This window comes from Accipiter gentilis, unplaced genomic scaffold, assembly GCF_929443795.1.
Source record: "Accipiter gentilis unplaced genomic scaffold, bAccGen1.1, whole genome shotgun sequence".
Classification (NCBI taxonomy): Eukaryota; Metazoa; Chordata; class Aves; order Accipitriformes; family Accipitridae; genus Astur; species Astur gentilis.
The window spans coordinates 1,135,755-1,151,682 of NW_026061101.1; the positions used below are offsets into that span (position 1 = coordinate 1,135,755).

At 54.9% G+C, this 15,928-nt stretch overlaps 2 protein-coding genes across 2 annotated transcripts in view; one reads left to right on the forward strand and one right to left on the reverse strand.

Annotated features, from left to right (window-relative positions):
* Positions 1-15,928, forward strand: part of LOC126037420 (deleted in malignant brain tumors 1 protein-like) — a 127,533-nt gene that overhangs the window by 62,352 nt on the left and 49,253 nt on the right. The gene's annotated exons all lie outside the window — the stretch shown is intronic.
* LOC126037433 (deleted in malignant brain tumors 1 protein-like) lies at positions 610-13,841 on the reverse strand. Its single transcript, XM_049797747.1, has 12 exons — positions 13,644-13,841; positions 10,852-11,184; positions 10,415-10,744; positions 8,615-8,944; positions 7,894-8,217; positions 7,021-7,350; positions 6,425-6,754; positions 5,012-5,350; positions 4,020-4,349; positions 2,785-3,114; positions 1,205-1,531; positions 610-1,004 (listed from the first exon to the last, which is right to left on the reverse strand). Exons 1-12 carry the CDS (start codon positions 13,750-13,752, stop codon positions 658-660), a joined length of 3,759 nt encoding a protein of 1,252 aa, XP_049653704.1. The 5' UTR covers positions 13,753-13,841; the 3' UTR covers positions 610-657.

Genomic DNA, 15,928 nt, shown 5'->3' on the forward strand with positions numbered 1-15,928 from the left:
CCCCCACTGCCCGGCGTAGAGCACCTCCACCCTCCCGGCGCAGCGGTTTGGTCCTGCCAGACGGACCTCTACCCTGACCTCATCTGCAGGCAGAGAAGCAGGCGATGCAGCGTTGCGGACAAGAGGACCACATGTCCAGGGAGGGGGCTTTCTGCTGGCAGCAGCCGGGTTGCAAACCTAGGGCAGATGCCCAACCATGCTGGGATGGGAGGACAGATCCTGCCCCAAGCCCTGCCTGCAGAGACGTGCAGGCAGGCATGGCCCTTGGGGCTTTGTAAGCACCACCAGGCACTTATGTTCGGCTTTCAGACTCAGTCCCTGATGGGGAAGGGGAGAAATAAATCCCCCTCTCCCCCTTTCAGACACTCGCTGGGACCCAGCAGAGTCTCAGTGCAGCCCACATCCCAAACCAGGTGTCATTGTCCATTTTACCCCCCCTTCCCTACTCAGCTGGGCCAAGGGCAGTTGGATCAGGGCAGCTCCACGGGCTACTGGGGTGTGGGGATGGGGACCAACACTGTCTGCCAAGGGGACAAGCACCCATGCCCTTGAAATCTCCATCCTGCAGGCAAAGCTTCTGGGGTTAGATTGGAGAGGAAAAGGCTTTTTGGGGGGGGGAGTGGAGAGAGCAGCTCCAAGCTGTGCTTTTAGGACCCTTCAAAAATGAGCATCACCTGAGCAGATCACACCGGCATCCTCTTCGTGGGTGCAGCTGTTGATTCCCCAGGGCCTGGCCTGACAATCCGCGAGGGCGTTCTCCCCCCCGACGCAGGCGACCCTGTCCAGCCAGATGGGATCCAGCCCCCTCCCAAAAGAAGCCCCTGTTGGGGCCGCGGTGGCCGTCCCACAGCCCAGCTGCCGGCAGACCACTGCCGCGTCACTCAGGTCCCAACCGCCATGGCAGACCGTCCCCCATTGCTGGTTGTGAAAGACCTCCACTCTCCCGGCACAGCGATGCGGGCCGTCCATGAGCCGGACAGTCAATGTGTTCGTTATGCTGGTGACTGGAAGCATCGCAGAAATGTCACGATGGGTTGGGGACACATGTGGTGCCGGTGGCAGTGCCCAGGGCTGGGGCAAAAGGAACCACCATCCCAGGAAGGGCTTGACCATCCCCCTGTAGCATCACCCCAGAGGCAGCAAGATGCAGGATGGACACCCCCGGTCCCACCGGGACACCCTGTGTTGTAGGAGCAGGACCTACCTGAGCACATCACGCCGGCATCTTCTCCGTGGTGGCAGTTAGTCTGGCCCCAGGGACGGGCTCGGCACTGAGCGAGGGCATCCTCGCTCCCGGTGCAGGTCACGTCATCCAACCAGATGCGCCCCGTCCCCTGCCCAAAGTGAGCTCGACCGGGGGCTGCCTCAGCTCTACCGCAGCCCACCTGCCTGCACACCACCGCTGCATCGTTCAGGTCCCAGCCGTCATCGCAGACCGTCCCCCACTGCCCGGCGTTGAGCACCTCCACCCTCCCGGCGCAATTATGTGGCCCGTCCACCAGCCGCACGTAGGATGAGCTGGAGTTGCCTGCTTTTGTGGACAGAGAGAGAAATAGGTGGACACATGGCTGGAGGGCACCCCCACATCCCTGGACCACCCCCTGCCTTCATCCATGGACTACCCCCACCATCAGCACCCCATGTGCCTCCAGGAAGGAGCAGGGCGGGGTCAGCATTCGGGTATTGATAGCATTGATTAAAAAAGGCATTGACATGACCAGGTGCTGCCATTTTACTGGGGGGGGACAAAACCCTGGGCCTGATGCCTGGCTGCAGGGTTTGGGTTGGAAGGGACCTTTAAAGACCATCTAGTCCAACTCCCATTCCACAGGCAGGGACACCTTGCACTAGATCAGGTTGCTCAAGGCCCTGTCCAACCTGACCATGACCACTTCCAATATAGACTCATAGAATGGTTTGAGTTGGAAGGGATCTTTAAAGATCCCCTAGTCCAACCCCCCCTGCAATGAGCAGGGTCATCTTCCACTAGATGAGGTTGCTCAAAGCCCCATCCTACCTGGCCTTGAACACTTCCAGGGATGCAGCATCTACAGTTGCTCTGGGCAACCTGTGCCAGTGTCTCGCCACCCCCATTGTAAAAAATTTCTTCTTTATGTCCAATCTAAATTTACACTCTTTCAGTTTAAAACCCTTGCTCATTGTCCTGTCACTACAGGCCCTGGTAAAAAGTCACTCTCCGCCTTTCTTATAAGCCCCCTTTATATAACGAGAGGCTGCAAGAAGGCCTTCTCCAGGCTGAACAACCTCAGCGCTCTCAGCCTTTCTCCACAGGAGAGGTATTTCATCCCTCTGACCATTTTTGTGGCTCTCCTCTGGACCGGCTCTAACAAGTCCACATCTTTCTTGTGCAGAGGACCCCAGATCTGGACGCTGGGCTGGGGTCTTACTAGAGCGGAGCAGAGGGGCAGAATCACCTCCCTTGACCTGCTGGCCATGATATGGCTGACTTTCTGGGTTGCAAACGCACGTTGCTGGCTCACCTCCAGCTTTTCATCCACCAGTACCCCCAAGTCCTTCTCTGAAGGGCTGCTCTCAATCCCTTCATCCCCCAATCTATACCAATACTGGGGGTTGCCCCAACCCGGGTGCAGGACCTTGCACTTGGCCTTGAGGTGAAGGTGCAGGAGATACACATGGGTGAGAGCTGCAAGAAGCTCCTACACCAACCCCGCACATGCAGCATCTCCTCCAGAGGGGACCAGCTGCCTGCCCCTGGGTACCGGCAGGAGCTCTGCCTCTGGCCAGCCCCATCCCCGCTCTCACCTGCGCACACCACGCCAGCGTCCTCCCCGTGGTGGCAGTTGTGGATGCCCCGCGTCTTGGCTTGACAGTTGTCCAAGTTGGTTTCCTCCCCCGTGCAGCTCACATCGTCCAGCCAGATGGGGCCGGCTCCCCACCCAAACCGAGCCGAGCTGGGGGCCGAGACAGCCAACCCACAGCCCAGCTGCCGGCAGACCACCATCGCGTCACTCAGGTCCCAGTTGTCATCGCAGACTGTCCCCCACTCGTTGTTATAAAACACCTCGACCCTCCCGGCGCACTTGCTTAAACCACCCACCAGGCGAAGCCTGGGGCTGTTGGCAATTCCCGAGCCTGAAAAATACCCAAAAATGAGCATTATATTAGGGACATGCTTGTGCATCAACACCTGCTGGGTTGGAGAGGGCAGGACATCCCCGTGGCAGGTCTGGGTGGTCTTGGTGCAGAGACCTTGCCCTTTATCAGGGACTTGCCGGAAAGTGAGCATAGGGGTTTTTGCAGGGTGGAAGGAGTTACAGAAGATCCCTTCCACCAGCTGCGCCCTGAGGGTGGTTGCACCCTGGTTCAGAGGTCGGGACAGGAGAAAGCACACGCCTCCACCTGAGGGACACCATGCTGGGAAGAATGGATGTACAAGGGTCCTTCCCAGTGTTTCTCCATGCTTTCCTTCCCCCTTGCTTGGAAGCTGCATCACCTAGGTTCACCTGGCACTACCCACTTCTTTCCCTAGGGCAGATGGCAAGGGATCTTTTTGTGATTGTCCCTGTCCCAACTGCTTCTGACTGCTGCATTGACCTGTCTGTGGAGGTTGACCTTCCAAGGCCAAGACTGGTAGAGCTAGTTCAAAAGTGGTATATGACATGAGAGCAGCTGGTTCCAGTGCATCTTTCTGCATTTACCTGCACATCTTTGCATTTTACAGTGGCGGTAGCACAAGTCACTCTGCCTGCTCTTGAGCACCCATGCACGTTCCAGCTACCGTCCCCAAAGGGTGCAGGTGCTTCACACCATGGAAACATCTTGGACACCTCCAACGGTACCAGACACTGAGGCATGTTTTAAGCCATGCTGCTTTTTTTGCCAGCATATCGTATTTTTCCATGTCTCTGAACACTGTTATTTTAACATGGTGTCTACTGATCTGGGCAATTTTTTGGCCAACTTGTTCCCAAACTGTTCCCAGCCTGCAGAAGGATAGGGCTTGGTCCGTCTCACAGAGAAAGCATGTGGTGAGTTACCTGAGCACACAACGCTAGCGTCTTCCACGTGGTTACATGCATGGTGTCCCCAAGGTTTGACCGGGCATTCAGCAAGGGTGGCTTCTGTCCCGAGGCAACTCACCCCATCTAGCCAGATGGGGCCAGATCCTTGCCCAAAACCAGATAAACCTGGGGCTGACACGGCGGTCCCGCAGCCCAGCTGCCGGCACACCACAGCTGCATCATTCAGGTCCCAGCCATCGTCACAGACAGTCCCCCACTGCTGGCTGTGAAAGACCTCCACCCTCCCGGCGCAGGGGTGCGGACCATTCACCAGCCGCAGGGCTTCTGAACTCCCCAGGTCCAGGTCTAAAAACAGAATCGGAGGACAATAAATCCTTGCCAGAAATGCCTGCCTGTACTGTGATTGGCAATGCGGTGGCCCTCCCCTTGCAAGGGGTCTTGCAAGGTCTCCACCAGCATGTAGCATTTCTACTACTGCTGCACCCTGGGTGTGCATGCCTGAACACCTTTTGGGACAAGCCTGTGAGGACCATGCCCAGTAGATTGTGAATTTGGCTAAATTACCAAGGAGCTCCCATGATGTGAGTATCCCCATGGGGACAAGCAGGCAAGGAAGCACCAGGTGCATCATGCACCTGAGCGAGTAATAGCTTGGTGAGGAGGAGAGACTCTCCAAGGACTAGAGGCTGTGTGGTATTATGTATCAAAAAAAACCCCACGGGGCAGCTACAACCCTGGTATGCCAGGGCAATTTGTGCTTGATGGAAAGCCTCCGTTTTACAGGCTTGGGATTTCTGGGAATCCTGGGCTTGGGATTTCCAAGCACTTTGCCTGAGGGAAGCCAGGGACTGGTAGACCTCGAAACAGAAAACACCTTGTGCTTCCTGATAGGACCACAGGAACAAGGGGTGGTTGAGCCAGGACAAGGAGGAGGTGGATGGGCAAATTTGGTCAGAATGCACGGCCTCCCCCAGGGGAGGACTGATCCCCGACTCACTGCCACTGACCTGTGGCCACAGAGCAGGAGACGCTTGCATGCCCACTCGACTTGCAGCTTTCAGCGCCCCAGAACTTGACCTTGCATTCGAAGAGGGCCCTCTCTGTCCCGGTGCACTCCACGGCATCCACCCAGATCAGGCCATCTCCTGTCCCAAACTGGGTAGACCCCACGGCCGAGCGTGCCTCCCCACAGCCCAGCTGCTGACACACCACGTGGGCTTCGGCCAGGTCCCATCCGTCAGTGCAGATGCCCCCCCAGCGCTGATCATGAAACACTTCAACTTTGCCAGAGCATGGGTCTGAGCCGTTTACCAGGCGGAGGTTTCCGAGGTCAGAAATGCCCGATCCTACAACATCGGAAAGCGTACACATGATAAGGAGATGATACCTTCTGCCCTGTGAAGCCTCTGGCTGCCAGCAATGGATTTCCATCAGAGGGTCAGGACCCTTGGGGGTCAAGGATGCTCTTGCGACAACAGAAAGGGCAGACCTTTGAGGTGTGATGTGAACTGGCCCAAGTGGTGCCCAAGGCTTGATTAGCATGGGCTTGACTAGACTATAGTCAATGGACCTTATATAGTTTGCCTTCCCAAAGCAGACACATAGGGCAGGGTCAAGTCGCCAAGATATAGGCGTCCTTGTGCTATTTGGGACTCCTGGAATACCTCACCTGCCCTCCAGCTGCTGCTCCTGAAGGGCACAGGTTTTCCTGGAGGATCTCTTAGCCCAACTAGGGTGAGATGCTACCTTCCCATGCTGGGGCAACTGAATTCAATGCTGGCTGTCTCAGTCAGTGTCCATCCTGATATTAAGTGACCTGGTTGCAATCCAGTGGCCCCAGCTTCTTAAAAGGCACTAAAATGGGCTGAGGGGTTCCTCTGGCAGAAAGTCAGAGCTGGAGAGGAGAGAGAAGGATGGGAGATGGGCTTTCATGGGCTCATGCAGCTCTGAGCATCATGGGGTACATCTACCATGGATCAGCTGAAGGTGTCAGAGGGTCCTCCCTGACCGTGATGGGAGAAGACCCATTTGTACTGTCGTCTGCCCTGCTGTGAAGAAGGAGGTGGCTGTGTTTTAATTTGCCTGATGAGAATAGTCTCTGGCCCATGCTAACTGCCAGGATTTGTGATAAATAACATCAGCCAAAAGCATGCCAGGGACCGTATTTTTAGCCATAGCCGTGCAAATGGGCAAGGCATTTGTTTTTCTCAGACTTTAATGTCTGCATACAGCTGCCCTGTTCCACCGGAATGGACCACAGGGGGCTGACTTCAAAGCAAAGGGTCTCCAGGCTGGCTGCAATCTGTTCCTGCGTCGCAAGATCTTGCATCCATATGGGAAAGCAGAGTCAAACCCCAGAGCAAGTGGACTATGGTAAGGTTTGCCATGGTGCTCCTGGTGCCACGACAGGCGGTGGTTACCTGAGCACACCACGCTGGCATCTTCGCCATGCTCGCATCCATGGACACCCCAGGCCTTGGCTCTGCATTCGGAGAGGGCTGCCTCGGTCCCCACGCAGTGCACGTCATCCAGCCAGATGGGTCCCTGTCCCTGCCCGAAGTGAGCCCGCCGCGGAGCCGATACCACCTTTCCACAGTCCAGCTGCTGGCACACCACTTTGGCATCCGCAAAGTCCCAGCTGTCATCGCACACTGTCCCCCATTTCTCATCGTGAAACACCTCGACCCTCCCAGCGCAGCGACCTGGCCCATCCACCAGCCGGATTGGGGTGAAGCTGGAAACAGCAGAGCCTGCAAACAGGCAGGGAGATGCTGAGAGCATCCAGCCCCTTCATAAGAGGAGGGACACTGTGTTTTGGCACGTAGCTGGTGCTGTGTGGTTACATCGTGTCTGAATGCACAGCATCTCATTCCCACCTCACGGAGGAACATCTCAATGGGTTTAGGGGTACTTGACCCAGCAGCAAGTGGAGTGAAGCTGGCATCTTGCTCCCAACTAGGATGGAGGAAATTACCAGTGCATCCTGACTCACTGCTGGTGCTGGAGTGAAACCCACCTGAGCATACCACGCTGGCGTGCTTTCCGTGGCTGCAGCTGCTTTCTCCCCACAGGCTTGCCTGGCATTTCGTAAGGGCTGGCTCTGTCCCCTGGCAGTTCACATTGTCCAGCCAGATGCGTGAGGGTCCGGAGCCGAAATCCACCCCCTCCAATACTGGCAGTGCCGTCCCGCAGCCCAGCTGCCGGCACACGACCTCGGCGTCCTGCTTATCCCAGCCATGGTCACAGATGGCTCCCCACTCCTCCTGGTGAAGCACCTCAACTGTGCCAGCACAGCGGTGCGAGCCATTTGCCAGCCGCAGATGAACCGGCTCAGGGATGATTGAGTCTGCAAACACCCAAGGGAGTTATTGATGCCTTCAGACAGCCACCAGTTTCCCTCCGTGCTTATCCTATTGTAATTAAGCTCCCAGCCCCTATTCAAGCTGCCAAAAGGCACAGACGAGGGGAGAACAGGAGGGATGAAACCCAAAACTCCCATCAGGAGCACCCTGCACCAGAGCATCTCCCTGCAGAGGGTAGTCCACGCTGGCCCCAGCCCCACTCCCTGCAAGAACTGCTTGCCAGGTGGGTCACTTTTGACGAGCTTCCCTGCAATGAGTTGGTCCTGTTGTTGGAGCTGGAGGGTTCCCGGTGGGGTGGGAAATAAGGATCCCTGCAGGAACGCCTCCCACCACCTTAAATAAACATCTTGGGATGGGAAGAGCAGCCCTCCAATGGGACCATCAGGTGCACGGATGGTCTGGGAAAACCCCACTGGTTACTGATGCTGACCCCCAGTCTTACCTGGGGGTGTAGACCCGCCATCATGACACACCACCACCCCACACACACACCTTGCGTGGAGCAATGCCAAAGGAGCATTGGTCACCTGAGCAAACCACACCAGCATCTTCCCCATGGTAGCAATTATTGATGCCCCATGGCCGGGCCCGGCAGGCGGACAATGTGCTCTCCCTCCCTGTGCAATTCGTCTCGTCCATCCAGATGATGCCATTCCCACGCCCGAACTGACCCCCCCTGGGGGCCGACAGTGCTCGTCCACAATCCAGCTGCCGGCAGACAACCTCAGCATCCAGCAGGTCCCAGTTGTCATCACACACGGTCCCCCACTGCTTGTTATGGAAGATCTCGACCCTGCCAGCGCAGCGGCTGCCATAGTTCACCAGCCGGACCTGGTCGCCCTCCGAGTTACCTAAAAGAGCAAAATATGGGAACAGGCCAGCACGCTGTGACCCATGGGTAAGGAAAAGTGCCCTGGCACCTTCCCAGGTTGCTGAGTGTTGCACCAAGTACTGCAGGCTCGTGTGATCACCACAAAAAGAAGCTGGCTGATCCCCAGTGCCTGCTGGCTAAGGGGCGAGAGGTTGCAAGCTGCACTGCAGCAGCATCCCACCCACTGGCATCGGCACCAACCCCTCCAGGAGGACACCCAAAATTCCTCCAGCCGCCCAAGATACCCCATGACACTCTGCGATGGAAACGCCCACAAAAAGGACACGTTGTCCAGGGCCACTTGCAGAACTGGAAAATCAAGGTGATGGACCCAAGACCCACCACTTCTCATGCCGTGTAGCTCCCGAGGGGGTTACCTGCGCACACCACACCAGCTGCTCTCCCATGGTGACAAGTGCTGTTGCTCCAGGGCTTTGCCTTGCAAGCAGAGAGGGCGGTCTCTGTACCCATGCAGCTCACGCTGTCAGGCCACATTTGCCCGGGTCCTTGCCCAAAATGTGACCCGCCAGGTGCCAACAGCGCTCTCCCACAGCCCAGCTGCCTGCACACTACTCGAGCTTCGGCCAGACCCCAGCCCTCATCACACAGGGCTGCCCAGGTGCCATCGTGAGTGATCTCCACCCTGCCTTCGCAGCGCGTCGAACCGTTGGCCAGGCGGACCTCAGTGGCCATGGACACCCCTGAAGCTGCCAACAACATGCAAGGGTAAATGCACCAGGAGAGTCACAGATGCTTCTGCTCCAGCCTGGCATCCTCTGTGTGCAGTGAGCACCCAAACAGGAGACCAAGTGCCCAAAATGCTCAGCATCCTCTTAAAAGTGACTTTTGAGGGGTGGCTTTGCAAAGGGGCTTTATTGCAAAGACACTTATTGCAAAGTCACCTTATCATAGAGTCATAGAATAGTTTGGGTTGGAAGGGACCTTTCAAGGTCAGCTAGTCCAACCCCCCTGCAGTGAGCAGGGACACCTTCAACAAGATTGAGTTGCTCAGAGCCCCGTCCAACCTGACCTGGAATGTTTCCAGGGATGGGGCATCTACCACCTCTCTGGGCAACCTGTTCCAGTGTTTCACCACCCTCATCATAAAACATTTCTTCCTTCTATCTAATCTGAATCTACCCTCTTTTAGTTTCAAACCATTACCCCTTGTCCTATCACTACAGACCCTATGAAAAAGTCTGTCCCCATCTTTCTTATAAGCCCCCTTGAAGTACTGAAAGGCCACAAGAAGGTCTCCCCAGAGCCTTCTCTTCTCCAGGCTGAACAACTCCAATGCTCTTAGCCTTTCCTCACAGGAGAGGTGTTCCAGCCCTCTGGTAATTTTTGTGGCTCTCCTCTGGACCTGCTCCAACAGGTCCATGTCTTTCCTGTACTGAGGACCCCAGAGCTGGATGCTGTACTCCAGGTGGGGTCTCACCAGAGTGGAGTAGAGGGGCAGAATCACCTTCCTTGACCTGCTGGCCATGCTTCTTTTGATGCAGCCCACGATACGGTTGGCTTTCTGGGCTGCAAACACACATTGCTGGCTCATGTCCAGCTTTTCATCAACCAGTACCCCCAAGTCCTTCTCTGCAGGGCTGCAGTCAATCCTGTCATCCCCCACCCTCTACTGATACTGGGGGTTGTCCCGGCCCAGGTGCAGGACCTCATAGCAAAGACACTTTATTGTGAAGTCACCTTATTGCAAAGGCGCTTTCCTGTGCCCTGCTGCACAGCTCAAATAAAAGAGCTGAGCTACACATGCATCAAAAACTCCATCAAAAGCCCTGCATCATGGGCAATGGGCAAGACAGATTGGGTAGATGGGCAGGAACTGGGGAGAGTGAGTTATGCCTGCAGAAAGCTTTACATGGTACAGCCTACTTGCTCCCAAGCAAACCAGGCTTTGAGGTAGGTCTTTGGTAATTCATGCACAGAACTGCAGACGAACGGCCCTTTGCTGTTCCTGCAGCTTAGCACTGGATCCATGGCAGCAGGAGGCAGGTGAAGGCTTTGCAGGGTGACTTGCCCGCCTATGTGCTGCAGGTCCTCCCCAGAGCTGCAGAGGGCATGCCGCAGGCGAGCACCCTTGGGGGGGATGCAGGAACCATCCAGTGATCACTTAGGAAACCCTGAAAGTCTGATATTAACCCCTTTTGCACCTCAAGGTGTGTCACCTGAACATATCACTCCAGCATCCTCCCCATGGAAGCAGTTGTTGTCTCCCCACGCGCTGGCCTGGCAGTCAAAGAGGGTGTCCTCGGTGCCAGTGCAGTTCACCTCATCCAACCAGATGGGATCGTGGCCCCTCCCAAAATGAGCCCCTCTGGTGGCCGACAGCGCTGTGCCACAGCCCAGCTGCCGGCAGACCACTGTCGCATCCACCAGGTCCCAGCCATCGTCACAGACTGTCCCCCACATGTGGTGGTGGAGCACCTCCACCCTCCCGGCGCAGCGGTTCGGGCCGTTAAGCAGCTGGAGGGTGCCCAGGGCGGTGATGCTGGATTCTGCGGGTATCCCAAGAGGGACAGTTGGAGAACAGTTGTGCATCACCGCCGGTACAGCAGGAAGGGATGCAGGGGTGCACAGCCAGATGGCTGCTGTCCCGGGCTACCTGAGCACTCAACGCTGGCGTCCTCCACGTGGTTACAGTTGTGTTCCCCCCATGGCTTGGCTTGGCATTCAGAGAGATTCCTTTCCTCCCCAGTGCAGTTGACCTCATCCAACCAGATCTGTCCCGTCCCTTCTCCGTACCGAGCTCCTGGTGCCACCGACAGCAATGTCCCGCAGCCCAACTGCTGGCACACGACTCGGCCCTCGGGGGAACCCCAGCCATCGTCGCACACTGTGCCCCACGTCCCGTTGTAGAGCACCTCCACCCGCCCGGCACAGCGGCCGGGGCCACCCACCAGGCGAAGGAACCCCCCTGGGCTCTCAGCGGCTGCGCCTGCAAAGCCAGGAGGGGAAAGAAGAAGGGATGTGAAAACCTGGGAGTGGATGGGGCTCGGCTGCTCACACGTTTGAGATGGCTCCTGTGCCCCAAAAAGGTTTTCAGAGGTTGTGTTGACCATCCCACACCTGCCCTGGGCATCTCAGATGGCCCTGGGCATCTGTAGTCAACTGAGCCCCATCTCTGCATCTAAACTCTGAATTTAACCACCTTATCCTCAGCGTGGATCCCACATCCCAGGAGCCCTTTTCTTGCTCATGTAACAGGCAGAAAAAAAATAAAATGGGTATTTCAGCTTATGTGTTTTTTTGTGCACGTGGTTGGCAGCAAAGATGTAGCTTCACTGTCAAGAGTGGGTAATTTCTTGGGGTCCAGCTGCATGGCAAGCTTGTGGGGATGAGTGGAAAAGTGCTTGAGCTAAAGGTCTTGGCAATGTGCAAGACCCATGGAGTGAGATTGCCACTGGTCCCGTAGGAATGCTTTTGCAAAAGCACTAACTGAAGGGAGCTGGTGCAGAAAGGAGCCGTAACTGGATGTTAGTCATGTGGAGAGCTCAACTGGGTCAGCAGAAAAAAAAGTTCAAGAGGGATACGATTGCGTTGTGTAAATAAGCTTTTTGACCGTGGATAATGATTTCTGAAGCGCTCAGGCACTGATCTGTGCGTGAGTCTGACCACCCGCAAGCGAGAGGCTAGACATAGCACATGGGAAGTCACAAAAGCCAGAAAGAAGACAAAACAGGTTCAAAATCAAATCCCGGAGTCATTCAAATATGAACAACATCTGGGCAGCTGTGGCACGCTGCATGCAGGAGTGCCTAGCTCAGCTTTCATTCAGGCTGCATAACAGGGAGCAGGAAAGCGTCTTTGCAATAGAGCGTCCTGGCAATAAAGTTTATTTGCAATAAAGCCCCTTTGCAAAGCCGGCCCTCAAAATTTACTTCTGCAAGGAGGCTGAACCACATGCATTGCAGGCACTCGGTCTCCAGTTTGCAAGCTCTCCTGTCCCCAGGCTAAGAGCAGAGTTCTGATGAAGGCTGGCTGTTCTGTTTCATCCTTTCCCTGTGCGCCTTTTGCTCTCCTTCCTTATTTTTACTAGGAGCAATGAGGCTACCCTGTGATAAGCAATAAAACAATCCTGCAGCTGAGACTTAGCAGAGCTGATGGATTTCTTGTCCACCCAAGCAGACTCAATGCATGTGCAACCGAGCAGTGCTTGCAAGAAACATGCCAAGTCCCAGCTCAGATGTCTCCAGCCAGCCAGCAGATACTAACTGTCAAAGAGGCAAATGCCATACTGAATATTCCAGGAGGAGGATTTTAAAAAAAAAAAAGGTGGGAAGATTGTACTGTTCCTCAGTAGGTCACCAAAGAAGGAGGAAACCCAAGCAAGTTAAAGCAAAATTTTAGTTGCAAGAGGTATTGGTACAAACTGACCTTAGCAACTAATCAGCATGGAAATTAAAACAAAATCTCTACCAGCAGGGAAAGCATATTCCTAATTTTGCTCACTCCAAACCTGATCAGAAGATGTTTCTGCTTGTGCCCTTTGTAAATGTCAAACAGCAGTAGGAAGGTTGCTAGAATCAAATAACCAGCTTCTGCTCTGACCTGGGGCAGCTTGGGCAAAGCCCTGAGCCCTTTCTTAACCATTTCCAAAGAAACGCTGCCGTTGAACCATCAGCGTGATATTGCTCTTGCAGCAGAGATCTTCCCCATCCTCATTCTTCCCCCACCACTCTCTGAGAGCAAACCGTGGCTGTGGATAAGGGACCTGTAGGGTCTGCAGCTTCCTTATAGCTCTGCCTGAGCACAAGGAGGGATGTGTCTCTTGCCAGCATCTTGCCTGTCTGCCCCATTAGCCCAAAAACCTATTCAGTTCCTTGTGCTGAACATCCACAAGCCACCCAGCCTTGTCCTGGCAATGTGGGTCCCTACTTGCTCACCTCTCCATCGTATGGGGATCCACCTCTGTTAATGCACAGTGCTGTTGGATTTGGCCAAGCCCCCTCAGTGCTGCAATACCATGAGTTTGCCATGTATGGTCCAGGGTAAGCCAAGGTTAAAGCAGGGCAGGAGACTGTGGCCACCTGTGAGACAGCTTCAGGATCGGGCATGCTTCCCTCCACTCTTGTAATGCTCACAAGCCTTTAATTATGGGGCATAAGCCTTTGATTATGGGGCAAAAGCATGTGTGCAGAAGGACACCTGCAATGCATGGCTCTTGGAGTGCAGCGGAGATAGCTGAGCTCCTGACTTCATGTAAAAACCCCTTTCACCCACCTCCAAAGCCATCACAAGCCATCACATCCCCCCTGGCCCGGAACACCAAGTGAAACCCAGGACCCCCGACCAGCCTCTGCTGTGCTCCATGAAGTGCTAGCTGAGAGCGGGCTGGAGAAGCCGACATGGCCAAAAAGCTCCTTGCAGTCAGCAGCAAAGGTGAACGCCACTCACCCCAAAGGAATGCCATCAGGACGAGGGTCCCCATGCTCTTGGCCCCTCCATGGGTGGGTTGGTTTCTGCCCCCAGGGCAGCTGGACGAGGAATGGAGACTGCTCAACATCCTGAAGTTTGCAGCCTGGCCACGGGCTGGAGGTTGGCATGGACTATCCTTGAGGTGCCAGCTGAGCCCGGTGTCCCACTGGCCAACTGGGAGGGATTGCTGCAGCGAGCCCTCTTCTTCCTCTGCCGTGCTTCCCCCCTGGGAGTTTCACTACCTGTGAAGCTCTGCCAGGAGGTGACCTGCTGCCCCATGCAGCGGCCAGTCTTGTCATCGGCTTGCGAAATGGCGAGCCGTTCCAGGAAAACACGGAGCAAACAAAACCCTCTCGACACTCAGGCCTGTTTCATATGTGCCAGCCCCTGCGGGCACCTCGACTGCCCTGACGTGTCCTGGTACTAGATACCTACTTTTGACAAGATAAATCAAGTCTTTATGCACAGAACTAGGAAAATATAGCTACGTTAGCTTCATTACAAAGCGTCTGGTTCGGTTTTGGGGGGTGAGGAACCATCCACTGCAAGAAAACAGTTTACTAAAGGCTGGAAATGGCTTTATTGTGGAGGCTGGAGCCAGTGCCTGCACTGTAGCTGTCTGCCATCAGGTGAGCCTGGACACCATCCGTGATGAGAAAGGGTCTCACACCCACCTTGCGATGCTTTGAATGGCTACGTTGGATTTGGAAAATAAGGGGAACTGCCATTTTCTTATCCTATTGTGGCTGCACTTGCAAGACCCCAGGGGTCCCTTTGGATTAGCAGTTTGCTTCCTGGTGGTTGTTATGCAGATGATGCTCCAGGCATGTCCCTTGCGAATTGCCACCTCAGGCATGTCCTAAGATGCTCAGAGGATGGAAGAGTTTCCTGTTGTCCCATCCCTTTGTGGTGGCACACTGAAACTGTGCAAGGAAAGAGCCTGAAGCAAGAGCAGCATGCCACTGAAAAAAAATGAGTTTTGCAAAAGGGTGATCAAATTAACATCACTGGTTGCTCTGAAGGGGAGCGTTCAGATGGAGGTGGGTGCTGTGCTGGTGGTGCATTGAAGATGGTGTTTGCATTGGGCAAGGATGTGACCCCTGCCAGAAACAGGGTGGATGGTTCTGCCCGTGTCTGTGCAAAAATAAGAAGCAAAACTGGAGCGTGTAATAGGAAGAGGACAGCATGGCCAGGATGGTCTCAGGCTGAGTTTAACCTGTTCAGCCTGGCAAAACCTGAGATGGGTAGTAGAGTGGAGAGTAGATTGCTGCCTGTAGAAAGATCAAACAGGAGAAATCCAAGCCCCAGAGGCATGCAGAGCTAGGGCCGCAGAACAAAAGGAAAAAAAAGAGGTGTACTAAACAAAAGTAAAAGAATAAGCAGGTGAAAATTAGGCTGGAAGCAAGTCAAAACTCATCTCATAAAAAGTCAAGCAGTTGGGAAAGGTGACTGTATGCATTTGTACCGAGGATCAGTAAGCCCAAGGACTTTGCTCCCCATCTTTGCAAACAAACAGGCCAACAGCAAAGAGATTCCCGACACTGACCAGCATGGAAATGCTGTGAACGTGCCTGATGTGGCTGACACAGCTCTGGGCAAGGGTGTTTCTGCTGGGGCTGTTTTCAGAGTTTGGACAAACAGCCACCCTGGAAGTGAGTCATGGTCCTGCGTCTCTTCTTCTCCTTTTGAATTTGGGTGTTGTTGCCCCCCAGGAAGTCTGAAACCCCTTCTTGAGATGCTGCAGTCGCTGCAGAGCATCTCTTCAGAGTAACCCATGGCTCGAGCTGGGATCTAGCAGGTGCTGGTCCTCCATGTTGGAGCCCCGAAGAGCATCAACTCATCCCAGCTTTATTACAAAGACCTTCTCCAAATGGTGCATATATTTTATTGCACAAAACTGGGTCCAAGCTCTTGTTTTCCCCTATTCTGAGGACACTGTCCAGAGCTAGAAGGAGCCCTGGGCTTTTGATGTAAACTTTGGGACAGGTAAGGCTGGAGGACCAAGTCTGCTGGGGCAGCCAGCAGGAAAAGGAGAAGGCTTGGGTGCCAGCAGGGGGATAAAAACCCCTAAAGTCTGAGGAGTGATGGATGTCCATGGAGGATCAGATGACCTTGTGGCCACACGTTGATAGGAGACACCCTGCCAGAGGGGTGCTCTATGGCTGGGGCTTAGGGCAAGTAGCAAGACACAAATTGGTCAGAGCTGCAAGCTTCTGGCTGGGAGGGAAGGAGAGGTGGGAGGCTAGACCTGAAGCGCGTTGAAA